The sequence below is a fragment of the Peromyscus californicus genome, unplaced genomic scaffold (genome assembly GCF_007827085.1).
Source record: "Peromyscus californicus insignis strain IS unplaced genomic scaffold, ASM782708v3 Scaffold_7__1_contigs__length_154581171, whole genome shotgun sequence".
Taxonomy (NCBI): Eukaryota; Metazoa; Chordata; class Mammalia; order Rodentia; family Cricetidae; genus Peromyscus; species Peromyscus californicus.
The window spans coordinates 143,874,072-143,889,406 of NW_026294595.1; the positions used below are offsets into that span (position 1 = coordinate 143,874,072).

The 15,335-nt window shown below is 49.0% G+C and overlaps 1 protein-coding gene across 3 annotated transcripts in view; it reads right to left on the reverse strand.

Annotated features, from left to right (window-relative positions):
* Window positions 1–1,410: 1,410 nt before the first annotated feature.
* Window positions 1,411–15,335, reverse strand: part of Zfp64 (ZFP64 zinc finger protein) — a 67,728-nt gene continuing 53,803 nt past the window's right edge. For all 3 annotated transcript variants that reach the window (XM_052723960.1, XM_052723959.1, XM_052723961.1), the window contains 4 exons: window positions 14,274–14,411; window positions 12,757–12,819; window positions 6,846–7,097; window positions 1,411–2,631 (listed from right to left, as the gene is read on the reverse strand). In XM_052723960.1, coding sequence (XP_052579920.1) covers window positions 1,919–2,631; window positions 6,846–7,097; window positions 12,757–12,819; window positions 14,274–14,411 — 1,166 coding nt within the window. In that variant the 3' untranslated portion in view covers window positions 1,411–1,918. The remainder of the gene's footprint in view (window positions 2,632–6,845; window positions 7,098–12,756; window positions 12,820–14,273; window positions 14,412–15,335) is intronic.

The window sequence follows — 15,335 nt, forward strand, 5'->3', positions numbered from 1 at the left end:
CTGCTCTCTTCTGGGTACCGTGAATCCATATTTGCTAAGTGAGCCAGGTATGGTGGTGTCTCTAATCCCTGTACAGGGGCAGGGGTGGGGGCAGGGCTCTGTGAGTTCAAGGCCAGCCCTGTCTATATAGTGAGTTCCAGGACAGCTAGGGCTATGTAGAGAGACCCTGTCTCAAAAACAAAAACAAAACCAAACTTACTAAGTGGTATCAGGTTGGGTCTAAGGCCCTTGGAGTCCACACAACTGTTAGCTCAAACTGCCTTGGACAAGATTGACCTCTTTCCCATGCAGTTGAAGGCGATGCTGTGTCTCTGAGCTGCTACTTGAAAAGTCAACAACCTGCTCTTTCCAGAAATGCAGATGAGATCGATGGCAAAGGGTGGGAGAAAGCAGCAGGACTCCGCACAGGGGCCGGACATTCACACAACAGTGAGATGATCACAACACCCAAGACAGCGCTGGAGAATCGTCTATGGAGCATTCTGATCTCGTCTTCTGGTCACGCTGTCAGCCGTGTCCCGGTGTTCCAGTATTGCAGAATGCATCACAAATCAGTGTCACTGTCCTAGAACAAGCTGTTTCAGGCTAAGTACTGGCTCTACCACTGAGCCGGTCCCCCGCCCCTCACTGGGGGATTCTAGGCAGGGGCTCTACCACTGAGCCACACCCTAGTCCACCTCTTGGTGTTTACTGATTGTTCTTCATTCAGGCTACAGAAATTTCTCATCCCACCCCTTTTCCCAACACTAGATCTGTTTAGCCCAATTCCAAAAGTCTAACCATGTAGCTAATGAGGCAGTTTTGTTTTGTTTTCACACAGGTTCATGTAGTCCAGGTTGGTCTTGAACTCTTGATCTTCCTGCCTCCACCTCCCAAGTGCTGGGATTATAGAAGCCCAACACCACCATGTCCAGCTCACATAAACATTTATATTAAACAAAGGCTGTGTTTGAAGAAAACCAGCTGGGGCAGAAAACACAAAATTCTGGATGACTGACAGGTCAATCCAGACTCTGGAGCTTCGAGCAATGGATCTGAGGGAGGACTCAGTTAGGTTTTCACTTGTGCAAACACAGGGTACTCTGTAAGACGTGAAAGACACCAGTCTCGGGCTGCTCCACTCACCCCAGAACCCCATCTAGGACTCACTGGGCCCCAGACTTTGCGTTTTTCACTTGCATTTCAAATTCTGTGACATCTACCTGCAGGTTGTTGGGGCTAGGTTGATCTTGGGCGCCACCATCAGTTCAAACTGCATTTCACTGCACTTGAGGGTGCGGGGAGGAAGGACTAATTCACTGGGAAATCCCAGGAGCCGTTGCCATCAATAACTGACTGGGTGGGGCAGGGGACGGAAACCTTCTACCACAGCCTGTCTATGGACAACTGTAAAGACCTCACATCCCTCTATAGAGAAGTTCACTTTTTTATTGCAAAAAACAAAAACAAAAACAAAACAAAACAAAAACAGAGAAAAGACAGCACACAAATGTATAAGGCGAACACTAACAGCCACTACCCCGATTAAGAAAGAACTTTACCACATAACCAGAGCACAGAGGCCTTTCGCCGACACAGCTCAGTTCAGGGGCAGTGTTCTGGGTTTGCCAGCTTAATAACTCCACCAGAGACGGGGTCAGTTTTCAAATCACAACCCACACGAAGCAACTCTCCCCAAGGGGGCCGAGGAGTGCTTAGTGGCCCCCACCTTTGAATGACCCGGATCACAGAGCAGTCAGTCAGAGAATGCTTACAGGGGAGGCTGTGGACTCACTTTGGCACCTAGGCTCCCCGGGTCAGCTGCTCTGCTGCTGAGGGCTGGGGAGGCCGGGGCTGCCAGCTCCAGAAGAGAAGGCAAGGTCCGCCCGGCGCACGGTGTCAGCTCTGGTCAGATTCCTGAGAGACCACTCATGCTGCTCTAGAGGTCACAGCTGGGCTCCAGGGGGCTCTCCAGCTGCCCCACCGAGACCAAGGGGCCGAGCTGCCCCGAGGCAAGGCTTTCCGAGGGGAAAGTGACCAGGTTTGAGTTCTTATTCTCACCCCAGTCACTGTGCTGCTTCCGATGACACCTCAGAGAGTCGTCCCTGACGAAGGAGGCGCCACACTTGTCGCACTGGAAGGCCCTCTGAGCGACGATCTTGGCCACGTGGTGGGGGCTGCTGTCCCCGGGCCCCCCATCCTTGTCCAGCGGGGCCCTGTTCTCTGTCTTGGCCCCTTCCCTGTGCACCTTGTCGATGTGCTTGGCCAGGCTGCTGGGCCGCTTTGTGTCAAAGCTGCAGAAGTCACACTTGAAGGGCCGGTCCTTGCAGTGGACCCTGCGGTGCACGCGCAGGGCAGCCGGGCTGGAGCAGGAGTAGCTGCACTCGGGACACTTCTCGGGGTGGTCAGCCTGATGCAGTCGACTGTGCTCCAGCAGGTCGGCCCGGTCGCGACCCTGGAAGGCACAGTGCAGACACTTGAAGGTGTGCTTGATGCGGATGTGCGACTTGAGGTTCGCCTTCATGGTGCAGCGGACGTCACAGAACTCGCACTTGAAAGGCTTCTCCCCCGAGTGCACGATCATGTGCCGCTTCAAGTCCGAGCTGATTTTGAACTTGGCGCTGCAGAGCCAGCACTGGAAGGGGGTGTCCCCTAGCAATGGAAGGTGTGATTACATTAGAGTGGGCAGGCAACAGAATTCCCACCTAGACGTGCATCCCATGCTTGGCCAGGAGACAGCTAGCTGGGTCTTTTGAGCTATGGTTTGCAACTTCCCGATAATGACACTGACCATGTATAATAACCCAGTACTATTAGCCTATTTTATAGAGGAGGTGACTGATGCTCACAGAGCTGGAGTGGCAGGACCTAAACTTATGTACTATGCCCCCACCAAGTCCACACTCAATTACACTTACGTTCTAGAAATATAATATAGGTTGCACATGGGTTCTCCAAATAAGATCTGCAGACACAGGGCTGGCAAGATGGCTCAGTGGTAAGAGCATCAGTTGGTCTTGCAGAGGACCCATGCTCAGTTCCGAGCACCCACATGGTAACTCACAACCTCCTGTAACTCCAGTTGCAGAGAGTCTGTCTCCCTCTTCTGGCCTCCACAAGTACTGCACACATGTGGTGCATATGCAGGCAAAATACCCGGACACATAGAATAAAAATAAATCCTTTTTTTTTTTTTTGCTTTGTTTTTGAGACAGGGTTTCTCTGTGTAATAGCCCTGGCTGTCCTAGAATTTGCTTTGTAGGCCAGACAAGCCTTGAACTCACAGAGATCCACCTGCCTCTGCCTCCTGAGTGCTGGGACTAAAGGTGTGTGCCACTACTGCCCAGCTAAAAAGAAATGAATCTTAAACACAGTAACTACAAAAGTTTACAGGGATTCTTGTGCTCGTGTTTGATGTGCAACAGTTATTCAGCATGTACTAACAACCTTTTAAATTTTCTAACTACATGCTGAATCTTTTTGTTTGTTTCTGTTTTTTGAGACAGGGTCTCACTATGTAGCCTTGACTGTCCTGGAACTCACTACGTAGACCAGGGTGGCCCTGAACTCAGAGAGAGCCACCTGCCTCTGTCTCTTGAGTACTGGGCTTAAAGGCTAGCGCCACTATGCCTGGCTCAGAATGGAACTTACTATAAAGCTAACACACAAAGGTGGCACCAGGCACTGGGGATAGTTCGTGGAAAAGCCACAGCTTTCCAACGTGGTTCAGCTGAATCTTTGAAGGCTCGCAGAGGGTTTTGGTAATTTTGGAGCTGGTGAGAAGTCCCTAAGTCATCCTTGTCATCCTACCCAAAAGCTGCGTGCCCATGGCAACGACCTGCTTTCCCAGCATTGCCTTCGAAGGAGAACGGCAGTCCACAGCAGAATGAGTCTCTTTGAACAGTCCTTCTCTTCACAACAAACTCCTAATGGTCAGGCTTTTTATTTTATTTTATTTTTTGGTTGTTTTGAGACAGGATTTCTCTGTGTAGCTCTGGCTGTCCCGGAACTCACTCTGTAGACCAGGCTGGCCTTGAACTCACAAAGATCCACCTGCCTCTGCCTCCTGAATGCTGAGATTAAAGGTGTGTGCCACCATGCATGGCACATTTTCATTCTTACCAGGCATGGTGGCTCAAGCCTGTAATCCCAGCACTCAGAGGAGGCTGAGGCTGGAGGATCACTGTGCGTTTGAGGTCAGCTTAGGCTACAAAGTGAGCTCTTATCTCAGAAATATAAAATAATGTTAAAAAACAGGCCTAGGGCTGGAGAGATGGCTTGGAGGGTGAAATGCTTGGAGGATCTGAGTTTGGATCCCCAGCACCACGTTAAAGCTAGATGTGAGAGTACATCTACGATTCTAGTGCTGGAGAGAGAGACAAGGCCTGGGACAGCAGAGCGCTAGCTTCAGTGAGAAATGCTGTAATAATAATAATAATAATAATAATAATAATAGTAAAGGTGGTGAGCAATAGAGGAAGATACCAGCGTTCACCTCTGGCCTCTTTCTGTCCCTTGTATAAACACACACACAAACCCATACACATACATATGCCCTCCCCCACACGCATATGCACACACATATTTTAAGACATAAAATTTCCATTCCATCTCTGATTGCTACTGTTTGGTGGTTTTCATATTTCCACTTTAGAACTAAAGCACAAATTATTTGTTAGGACCAAATACGTGCTCCCGGGGGAGCCAAATACTGCACCAGAATTACAACCACCTCCTCGAGTGGCCACTGGGCATGGTGTCACTACTGTCAAATGAAATGACTCTTTTTCTTGTATGCTCACCTCCAGGGAGTGGTTTAGCTTGCTTCTTTGACTGGACTATAGATGGAAATATCTCTCCCGCCCACCTGTTCCCAAATACCTGGCAACTGCTTCCCAAATAACTGACTCAGAGGCTTGTTTATTTATTTATATTACTTATAAGTGTTCAGCCAACAGCTCGGGCTTGTTACTAGCCAACTCTTATACTTAAATTAACCCATATTTCTATTTACACTTTGCCAAGTGGCTCATGGTTTGTTACCTCATTTTCTACATGTCCTGCTTGCCCAGTGGCTGGCTGGCATATCCCCCAACTCTCTTCACCCTGCTCTCCTTCTTCCCATCATTTCCAGTTTGGCTTTCCCATCTAACTTCCTGCTCAGCTACCAGCCTGTCAGCTTTTTATTAACAAATGAGAGTAATACATATTCAGAGTAGAAAGGGATTGCTCCACACCACTGGACTGGGTATTTCTTGGGGAAAAAGTAATCTCACAAAATTTTGAAGTCATCTAGTCTCTTAGGTTTCCTCTCACATGCAATTTTGAATGAGCTCCATAATTCTCAGTATACTTAGTGTTTTTTCTTACTCTGCTGTCTAAGGTCACCCTGACCTTTCTCTCTGTTGCAGTAACAGTTAGTTATACTCAGACAGTCATAAATCAAATGTTTTGTGGTAGATTTCCCCACCTTTTTGCTTATGTATCTTCTAGTAATGTCTATCATGGCGGCTGACAGAAAAGTCTTGAATACACTCCTAGTCCACTCTTGCACATTGGATAGTTTTGCTGGGTATAGAACTCTTTGTTCAAAGTTGTTCCTTTGGGATTGTGAGACTGCTTTGCAGTCAAGAGCACTTTCTGTTCTCAGAGGACCGAGGTTTGGTTCCCAGCACCCACATGGCAGCTCACAGTTGTCTGTAACTCCAGTTTCAGGAGATCCAGTGCCCTCTTCTGGACTCCACGGGCACTTACATGTGGTGTATATACATAAGTACAGGCAAAATACCCATACACATATAAAATGAAAATAAGTAAATCCAAACAAAAAAGTCTCTCCCAAGTCTACCTAAAACTTTTTCTAGCTGAGTCTGAGGAAGGGACTTTCTCATTTCTTTTATACTGATTATAAAAAAAAAACCCTTATCAGCTTTTTCATGCTCTTGGTTTTTTAAAATTGCAAGATTCTTTCTTTCCTTTTTTTTTTTTTTTTTTTTGAAGACAAGGTCTCTCGGTGTAGCCCTGGCTGACCTGGAACTTGTTCTGTAGACCAGGCTGGCCTCGAACTCACAGAGATCCACTTGACTTGGCCTCCTTAGTGCTGGATTAAAGGTGTGTGCCACCACTGCCCAGCTGAACTCAGCTTTATTTATTTATTTATTTTAAGATTTATTATATATGTAATCTTCTGTCTGCATGTATGCCTGCAAACCAGAAGAGGGCACCAGAGCTCATTATAGATGGTTGTGAGCCACCATGTGGTTTCTGGGAATTGAACTCAGGACCTCTGGAGCTCTGAGCCATCTCTCCAGCCCCGAACTCAGTTTTAAATGCTAACACATTTCTATTGTCTTGCCATCTCACTGTGAATGCCTCAACCCTCCACTTACGTGGGGGTGTGTGTGTGGGGTGTGCTCTATAGTGGGTTGGTTTTATCTAGCTCACATTAGTCTTACGGAGTCCTACCAAGAAGGAAAGGGAAACCTTCCAGAACAAGACGTGTGTGTGGTTTGCAATTGCATTCAACCGACTCTGCTACATTCCTGAACGAAGCCAGGCAGGCAGAGAGTAAACCTAAACACTAAAAGCATCCAGTTGGCCGGTCATTTTTATTTGAGATGCACCCTTTGACACATGGCTGCTGCAACGTGTCCCCACCTGTATTTTAAGGAGTTATAAAACACAGCTGTCACGCTGCTGTACTGAAAACTATTGTTTGGGCAACGAAGACCTGAGCGGGCTGCATGGGGTCAGATTCCAAATCCCTGTGTTTCTATCAGCAACTCATCTCCGTTGTTTGTGTCTTCAGGAGGCGCAGGTGAAGGAATAGAGAAGGTAAAGCAGGCGGCACCGGGGGAGGGGCTTACCCGTGTGCGAGCGCAGGTGCACGGTGAGCTGGCTGGAGTTGCGGCTGGCGTAGGGGCAGAGCTGGCACTTGTACGGCCGCTCGTCCGAGTGGATGCGCAGGTGCTTCTTGAGGCTGCTGCTGTCCACCGCCGCGTAGTCACACAGGTGGCACTTGTGTGGCTTCACACTCGTGTGGCAGCGCATGTGCATGGTCAGGTTGTCCTTCCGGCTGAAGCACTTGTCACAGAACTCACACTTGTGTGGCTTGTCGCCTTCGAACACACAAGCAGTCAAGGTTAGAATTTCTTTTCCCGTTGCCACGATAAAATACGCAGACAGAGCAACTTAAAGGAGACAGGGTTTATTCTGGCTCACAGTTTAAGGACACAGTCCATCAGATGGGTAAGTATCGTGAAGCAGTTGGCCACACCGCATCCACAAGCAGGAAACAGGGGTGACTGCCCGTGCCTGCTCAGCCCCCTTGCTCTAGTAAACAGTCCAAGATCCCAGTCAGGAAATGGTGCCACCCAGTCTTTATACCTCAATTAATTCCATCAAGGAAATGCCCCCAAGGCACGCCCAGAGGCCTGTCCCCTAGGTAATTCTAGACTCCGTCAGGCTGACAATTACATTGTCACAGGGTGATGACACAGATTTGATCAAGATGACAGTGTAGACAGATGGCCTGCCTCCCCTCTGTCCAATGACCACACACAAAGGCGGAAACCAGAAGTCACCGAGGGGAACAAGAAAGTGAGCCAAACATCACCGCGAATCCTAAGACACAGGTTGAGCAAAGGTCAGAGGCGAAACCCTGTTAGGGACAAAAGAAATGTTCACACGAGTGTTCAAGGTGAGAAGTGGCAGGTGTGGGGGGTCTCGGACAGACTTCCGGCCCCTGGGTGATAAAGCACTTACAGAAGGACCAGGCTGACTTTACCAGCTTCATCTCTACTCCTGGGCCTCGTGAAGCCTAGGCTGTCCTTGAACTCACTATGTAGCTGAAGGTGACAGACCTTGAACTCCTGATCCTCCTGCTTCTACCTCCCTGAGTACTGGGGGCCATTATGCTCATATAATACCCTCTTTCTTCCTTCTTTTTTTTTTTTTTTTTTTTTTTTTGACAGGGTCTGTGTATCTCTGGCTGTCAGGGAACTCTCTAAACTCTCTATGTAGACCAGGCTGGCCTTGAACTCACAGAGATCCACCTTCCTCTACCTCCCAAGTGCTGGGATTAAAGGCATCCATCACAATATCTAGCCTTTATACCCCTTTTGGATTGGAATTACTTACCTTTGAACTTTTGTTAGAGAGAGAGAGAGAGAGTGAGAGCGAGCGCAAACCCTCATGAGGCAGTGCCAGTGTGGGGGTGAGAGGACAACTTTTGGAAGTCAGTTCCCCCTTCTACTACGGGTTCCATGGATCGAATAGGTTGGCAGGTTTAATCAGCAAGTGTCTTTATCCAGTGAGCCATATCAATGGCCCTTTCTAGTAATAATAAAAAAGTGTGCTATCAAGAAAAATCAGGCAGGATGGTGCACTCCTGTGATCCTAGCATGTGGGAGGTGGAGACCAGAATTAAGGGTTCAAGGTTATCCTCCCCCACACAGTGAGCTGGAGGCTAGCCTGGGGTACATGAATCCGTCTCAAAACCAAGAAAGTACTCCACCAAGAGGGGACCTAAGCTAACTCAGGACGCTTCAGGTGATGATGGTGTGCCCATGCAGGCTGGGCTGTGACAATATGTACCTTTTGTTGGGGATGTCCAGAGCAGGAGAGGGTGTGGGAAGTGGGGACTGGGAACACATGGGAGTAGCTTTCGGTCCAATTTCTGTGTACACCCAAGGCCGCTCTAAAAAATCGTATGTATTAGAAGAAAAGGATAGGAAAGCACCTCCCACCATCGGGCTGGGTGGGTAGCCCAGGGCCGGGTGCTTGCCTAGCGTGCATAAGACCCTGAGCTCCAGGGATGTGAGCATAACCAACAGAGAACGGAGGGCCACCTCTTGGGTTTGGCGGACTCCATTCCCAACCACACACGAGGCCAGAATATCATTACACGTGTGTGTCAACACCGAGCAACACAACACATTGTCTTGCCATCCGAGAAAGCCTGCTGACTGGTCCCCTAAGACAGAGGGAGTCTCGAAGATGTGGGCCGTGCTTCCCATCAGGTTCTGCCTTGGGAGATAGTTTCTGCTCATTAAGATGTCGGATTAATACGACCGGTCTGCTGCTATTATAAAATGGGTATTTTAATGTTTCAGCTTTCATTTCTTCTTTTTTTTTTTTTAAAAAGATTTATTTATTTATTATGTATACAACATGTATGACCAGAAGAGGGCGCCAGATCTCATTAGGTGGTTGTGAGCCACCATGTGGTTGCTGGGAATTGAACTCGGGACCTCTGGAAGAACAGTCAGTGCTCTTAACCTCTGAGCCATCTCTCCAGTCCCCATACTGTCATTTTTTATGCAGAAGCCACAAGAGGACATAAGTTTGTTGGAGACTGTGATGGTCTATGAATGTCTCTCAGTCTCTTCTGAACACTTAGCCCCTGGTGGTTGGTGCTGTGGGGCAGGGTTAGGAGATGCAGCCTTGCTGGAGAAGTGCACCACAGGAGGCTGGCCTTGACAGTAAAGCTCCAGTGTTACCTGAAGTTTGCTCTCTCTGCATCAGGCACGTACATGGCTGAGGACTGCCAGCTTCCTGTTGCAGCCACCATACCTGCCGTTTGCTTCCATGCTTCCTGCCACGACACAGTCTTCTCCCTCTGAAATTCTAAGCCCAAATGAACTCTTCTACAAGTTGCCTTGGTCGTGGAGTTTTATCACAGCCACAGAAAAGTAACCAATACAGAGGCCTTCAGCTTTCAAGTACAAAAGGGTCTTCAAAGGGGTTTCTCAACTGCTTGGCAATCTAGTGTTGGGCCACCATTGGCCGAGTCCCTCTGTTCTACTAGTCACAAGTGATGGTGGTTCTGGGCCATCCCCTGAGGGAGGGATTCTGTGAGATCTCCAGGACCTCCTAGTTTTTTCATTTTTAAGAATGACATTTATTCCCTCCCCAACCCCCGTGTGTGTGTGTGTGTGTGTGTGTGTGTGTGTGTGTGTGTGTGTGTACACGCACATGTACATGTGTGGAGGTTGGAGGACAGTTTGTGGGAGTCAGTTCCCTCCTTCCACCATGCCGCCTTTTACTTAACTTTTGGTTCTCCTACTTCAGTCTCCTGAGTGCTGGGCTATGGGAGTCCACCACCATGCTCTGTCCCGTCTCACTTTGTCAGTTAAGAGGTCTGAAGGGACAAACCAGATGCTGTGAACTCCAGGAAGCAGACCCTGTCTCCATACCTCAAGGATCAGCTCTTCCACAGCTTCCTTCTCCCCAGCATGCTTCTATCAAGCGGTTTAACACCATCAGCCCCCTTCTCTTGGTCACCTCCTGGGCCAATCGATTTCGGGTTTAGGTTTCTTCTGTCCACGAGATGGCAGCAGTACAACCCCCAGCTCTTGATGCGTGCCTGAGCGATGGTCAGGATACTTGCAGACCCTGAATTGGCCTCTGTGTTGGCAAAGCCTTCTGACCCCAGCCCTGCACGTTTCCTGGGATGCCTGGCTGCACGTTCCAGGGTCACCTCATCTGCAGCAGTGAGGCACGATCTTCCTCACTAAAGAGGAAGAAGCTGACCCTTCCCTCACCCTCTGGCCATCTACAGCCCCCAGTCCGTGGGCTGCCGCAGCTAGCAGAGGTCCAGAAGGCTCTAGGATCTCAATGCTGCAGCTCCAAGGCAGACCCGAGCAGTGGCGGCCATCCCCACAGCCATGCCTTGCCCCACAGGATGCTAGGCAACACCACTAAATCTCCACTCATTTCATTAGATCAGAGGCTGCGCCGGGGCCACCCGCAGAGGGAGGTAGCGCTGTAAGCATGCCCAGCCTCAATCTTGTTTCCTACTGTAGAGACCTTGGTCCCAGAGATGGCCATAAACTGTGCTCAAAAAGGAAACAATCGGTTTATATTTAATGTAGGAGGTACAGTTTACAAAAAGCATTAGAAAACCCCCAAACTGTTAAACACGCAGGCTTTTTTCCTCAAGGGAAGAAAAAGACCCCTGGTCAGTCGGAAGGCTGGGGCGGATGTTGTCTAAGGACCCAGGGATCTTTTGCTATTCTATGGAGCCAGCCTTCACCTGAATCCCCCAAAGGCTGAGTGAGCACTGTTTGGGCCCTAATCCTGAGCTTTGTCTCCCAGTGAATAGAACCTGTCCGTATGAAAGAGGCCCCATGTACTCTGCACTCCATCAATAGAACCCATCCTTATGTTTATTCAGTTCCTCCCTGGCTGATCCCTGAGGACTGTTGATCAGTCGGTAGAGCCCATTCTTATGGTGAAACCCACGGGTGCTTGGCCATAGAGGTGTACTTTGCAAGGGGTAGCCATCCCTGAAGCTTTGTGGAGACTTTTCCCCAAAGTTTAAATGTATAAGAAAGCTAAGCCGCTTGCTCAGGCTATAGAAGTTTTTGACCTGGTGCCTGCTCACCTCACATGAACCCGCCCGTGCCATTTGCAGGGGCGCTAACAAGTTAAGCCACTCAAATTGGTTCTATCAGCAGCAAGTGAACCAGTACTCTGGCCCAGAAAGAAGGCACTCAAGAGGATGAGGAGATATATATAGATAGATAGATATATTCCCCTTAGAGACAGAGTTTCTCTGTGTAGCTTTGGTGCCTGTCCTGGATGGATCTCCCTCTGTAGACCAGGCTGTCCTCACAGAGATCCGTCTGGCTCTGCCTACTGAGTACTGGGATTAAAGGTGTGTGCCTGAAAGATTTACAACAAGCCCCCATGGTCAGGCTTGTCTGCATATGCCTGGCGGACACTTCTGCCTAGCCAGGTCCAGGTCCAGATAGCCATTTCCGGGTCAGGGCATCTCGCGTGACCAAGATCCATGACATCCCACTAGCCACGTAAGCGCGCAACGTGGCCATGTGATCTACGCGCTTGCGTGTAGTAGTGACGCTGATCTGTCCACGCCCAGCCTTTAAAATCTGGCGCCATGTTCCCGGTTTCTTCTTCTCCACACACGTGTTTCCCGCAGGCCTGTTCACTCTCTGTCCCTTTAATAAAACTCTTGTTAGCGGATTCTGTCGTGTTTCGTGGCATTTCCTTGCAGGGTAAGCACACAACACAGCCGAAAAACTAACAGTGCCATCTCCTGGCAAGGGTATATACTTTTTTTTTTCTTTTTCCGGAGCTGAGGACCGAACGCTGGGCCTTGCGCTTTGCTAGGCAAGTGCTCTACCACTGAGCTAAATCCCCAACCCGTGGTATATACTTTAAAGAGGCAGAAAATAGCTGTTTGGGGCTTTGGGGCACCACTCTGTGCCCTCAGGTCTCAGGTCCACCACTGTAGAACCACATCAGTCACAGAGGCCAGCTAGACACAGGGTCTGGCAGTGGCTGGGAGCCCTTGGGTTGAAGCCCACAGAGTCTGTTGCCGAGAGAGGTGTGTCCAACGCATGCGCAGAGCGCAGCTATGAATTCGGACCAACAAAGCATCCCGAGATGTTTTTCCCTGTGATTTGAGCATGTGGTTCTGGAGTGCGGACTTTATAGACAATACTCCGCCACTATATCAAAAGGTTGGACGAGCCAGTAAGTCAGACCCAGATGTTCCTTGGTTTAAGCAACCCGTGTCTCCCCTCTGTACTTGGCGACCAGAGTAGTCCTGAAGCAACAGCTCGCTGCATCCCGAGCTTTGTCAAGGCCGTCCCCACATCCCTCCCTTCCGGGTCCAAGCCCACCTCCTAAGCCAGATGCCACCAGCCAGAGACCCACCCCCGGTGCACTCCTGGGTTCCCGACGACGCTTAACTCAATCCACTTCCTTGCATTTTTTTCTCAACTGCTAGGTGGGTGGATGCGTACGTACCTGTGTGGATTCTTAGATGGCGGTCCAAGTCTTTCATGCCATGAACAGTTTTGAAACGACAGCCTAGAAGAGAAAGAACCAATACTTGTTGGAATTGCTGGCCACTCCCCCAGCTACATGACGGCACACGCGCTGCATGATCACGTAACCTATGCGTATACGTGATCATGTAACCTATGAGCATGCGTGGAGTAGCTATGTAAGCCCATCTGCGCATGTGTGGGGAATCCATAAACAGTGGGTCTCAGACTCCTCCTTCTTCCTCTCCTACGATCATTTCCATAGGCCTAAGCACATCTTTCCTTAATGAACTCTTATAGTGGGCTTTGTTGCACCCCATGGCTTTTCTTGCATGGTAAACAGTGCCGCACCGCATAATAATAATTAACAAAACTGGCTCTTAAAATGTCCAGTTTCCCGACCCCCACGGTCCAGCTTTGATTGACAGCCCACCCATGTCATCATTTCCTGCTCTCAGTCACCAAATGACAATCCCTGCCCAACACTTTGTCACAAAACTTTGTGTTAGCTGGCTCTGCTCGGCCTTAATCTAAGGCTAGTGTCCTGCACAAGGCTTAAAGGACATTTGGTGGGCCAAGGGTATTAAGAGCATTCTCATTTTCCTTGTGTCTGGCAGTGCAGGGAATGGAACCTCTGGCATCCTAGGCAAGTGCTGTGCCACTGAGATACATCTCAGCACTCATGCATTTTCTTTTTTCTCCCCTCCCTCTTTTTTAAAAATATTTTTACAGTATCTGGCTGGACTGAACTCACTACACACAGCAGGTTGTCTTCAAGCTTTCAGTAATCCTCCTGCCTCTGCCTCCTAAGTGCTGAGATGATTCCCATACCCATTCTTCCTGCATTTAAAATTTTTTTTTAAAGATTTATTTATTGTGTATACAGTGAGTGTTCTGTCTGCAGGCCAGAAGAGGGCACCAGATCTCATTGTAGATGGTTGAGCCACCATGTGGTTGCTGGGAATTGAACTCAGGACCTCTGGAAGAACAGCCAGTGCTCTTAACCTCTGCGCCATCTCTCCAGCCCCCATTCTAAAATTTTTATTTATTTTTATATTATGTACATTGGTAATTTCCTTTTCTTTCTTTTCTTTTCTTTTTTTTTTTTTTGCATGCATGCATGTATGTCTGCGTGAGAGTGCTGGGTCTCCTGGAACAGACAGTTGTGAGCTGCCATGTGGGTGTTGGGAATTGAACCCAGGACCTCTGGGAGAGTGGTCAGTGCTCTTAACCGCTGAGCCATCTCTCCAGCCCCCTCCTGCATTTTTGATTTGATGATGTTTCAACTCAAAATGGATTTATCGAGACACGATTCCATCCTCAGTTCAGGAGCAGCTACGAACTCAAGTTCCAGTCTCTGGAGGGCTCGGATGCAGCAGCTGTGGGACCCACGGGACCCTCGAATGTGAGTGACCTTGGATTTGAACAAGGTGCGGAGATTCCTTGCAGCAGGGCTAGGCAGGGAAGTGGCTCCGACAGCCAGGTTTGACCCTTTACCTGGATAGCAGCAGTTAAAGGTCCTTTCTCCAAGGGTGGCCGATTGCTCCTTTGCTTCTGAGGGCAGGGTGACAGCAGGGGCCTGCTGGGTGTCACTGTCATCAGCAGAGAGGACCGATGGTTTTGGAACTTTGTTATCTAGTGCAGAGGCAAAAATGGAGACAGGAAGTTGATTTGATTTCTCAGCGACAGCTCTCATAGTGAGTCTGAGAGGAAGGGAGCTTTGGGCTGCTTTCATTTTTTTTAAATCAGTTTCCCAAAAACTGCCTCAGAATACGAAAACCAGGGGCTGGCGAAATGATTCTGTGATCTTGCAGAGGACTGGAGTTGTGCTCCCAGCACCCAGGTCTGACTGCTTATAATTGCTTTTCCAGTTTGAAGGGATCCTACAAACTCTCTGACCTCTGCAGACACCGGCAGACCCATGCTCATACATAGACACATAGCTACACACATACGTATAAAAATAAAATGAATCTTTAAAATCCGGAGCTGGGCTGGGACTCAGTTGGTGGGAGGGCGTGCCTAGCATGCAGGAAGCCGTGGGGTCAGTCCCCACCACTGCATAAACCAGGACTGGTGGTGCAGGCCTGTGATCCGGCACTTGGGAAGTAGAGGCAGAAGGATTAGAAATTCAAGATCAGGCTGGGTGGTGGTAGTGCATGCCTTAATCTCAGCACTAGGGAGGCAGAGACAGGCGGATCTCTGTGAGTTAGAGACCAACTTGGTCTACAGAGCAAGTTCCAGGACAACCAGGACTACCCAGAGAAACCTGTCTTGAAAAAAGTTCAAGAGTATCCTTGGTTACTACGTAAGAAGAAACAAAAGAAGGTGATGTGACAATACCTCCAGAGAAATAATCAGTGCTGGCAGAGGCCAGAAGAGGATGGGGGGTCCCCTGGAACTGGACTTAAAACATTTGTAAGCTACCAGGTGGGTATTTGGGACAAGTGCTCTTAACCACTAAGTCATCTTTCTAGCTGCTAATGATGTAGGTTTTTTTTTTTTTTTTTGTAATAAATAGTAAACATGAATTATAAGAAAAGTCGGGGTGGGGAGCCC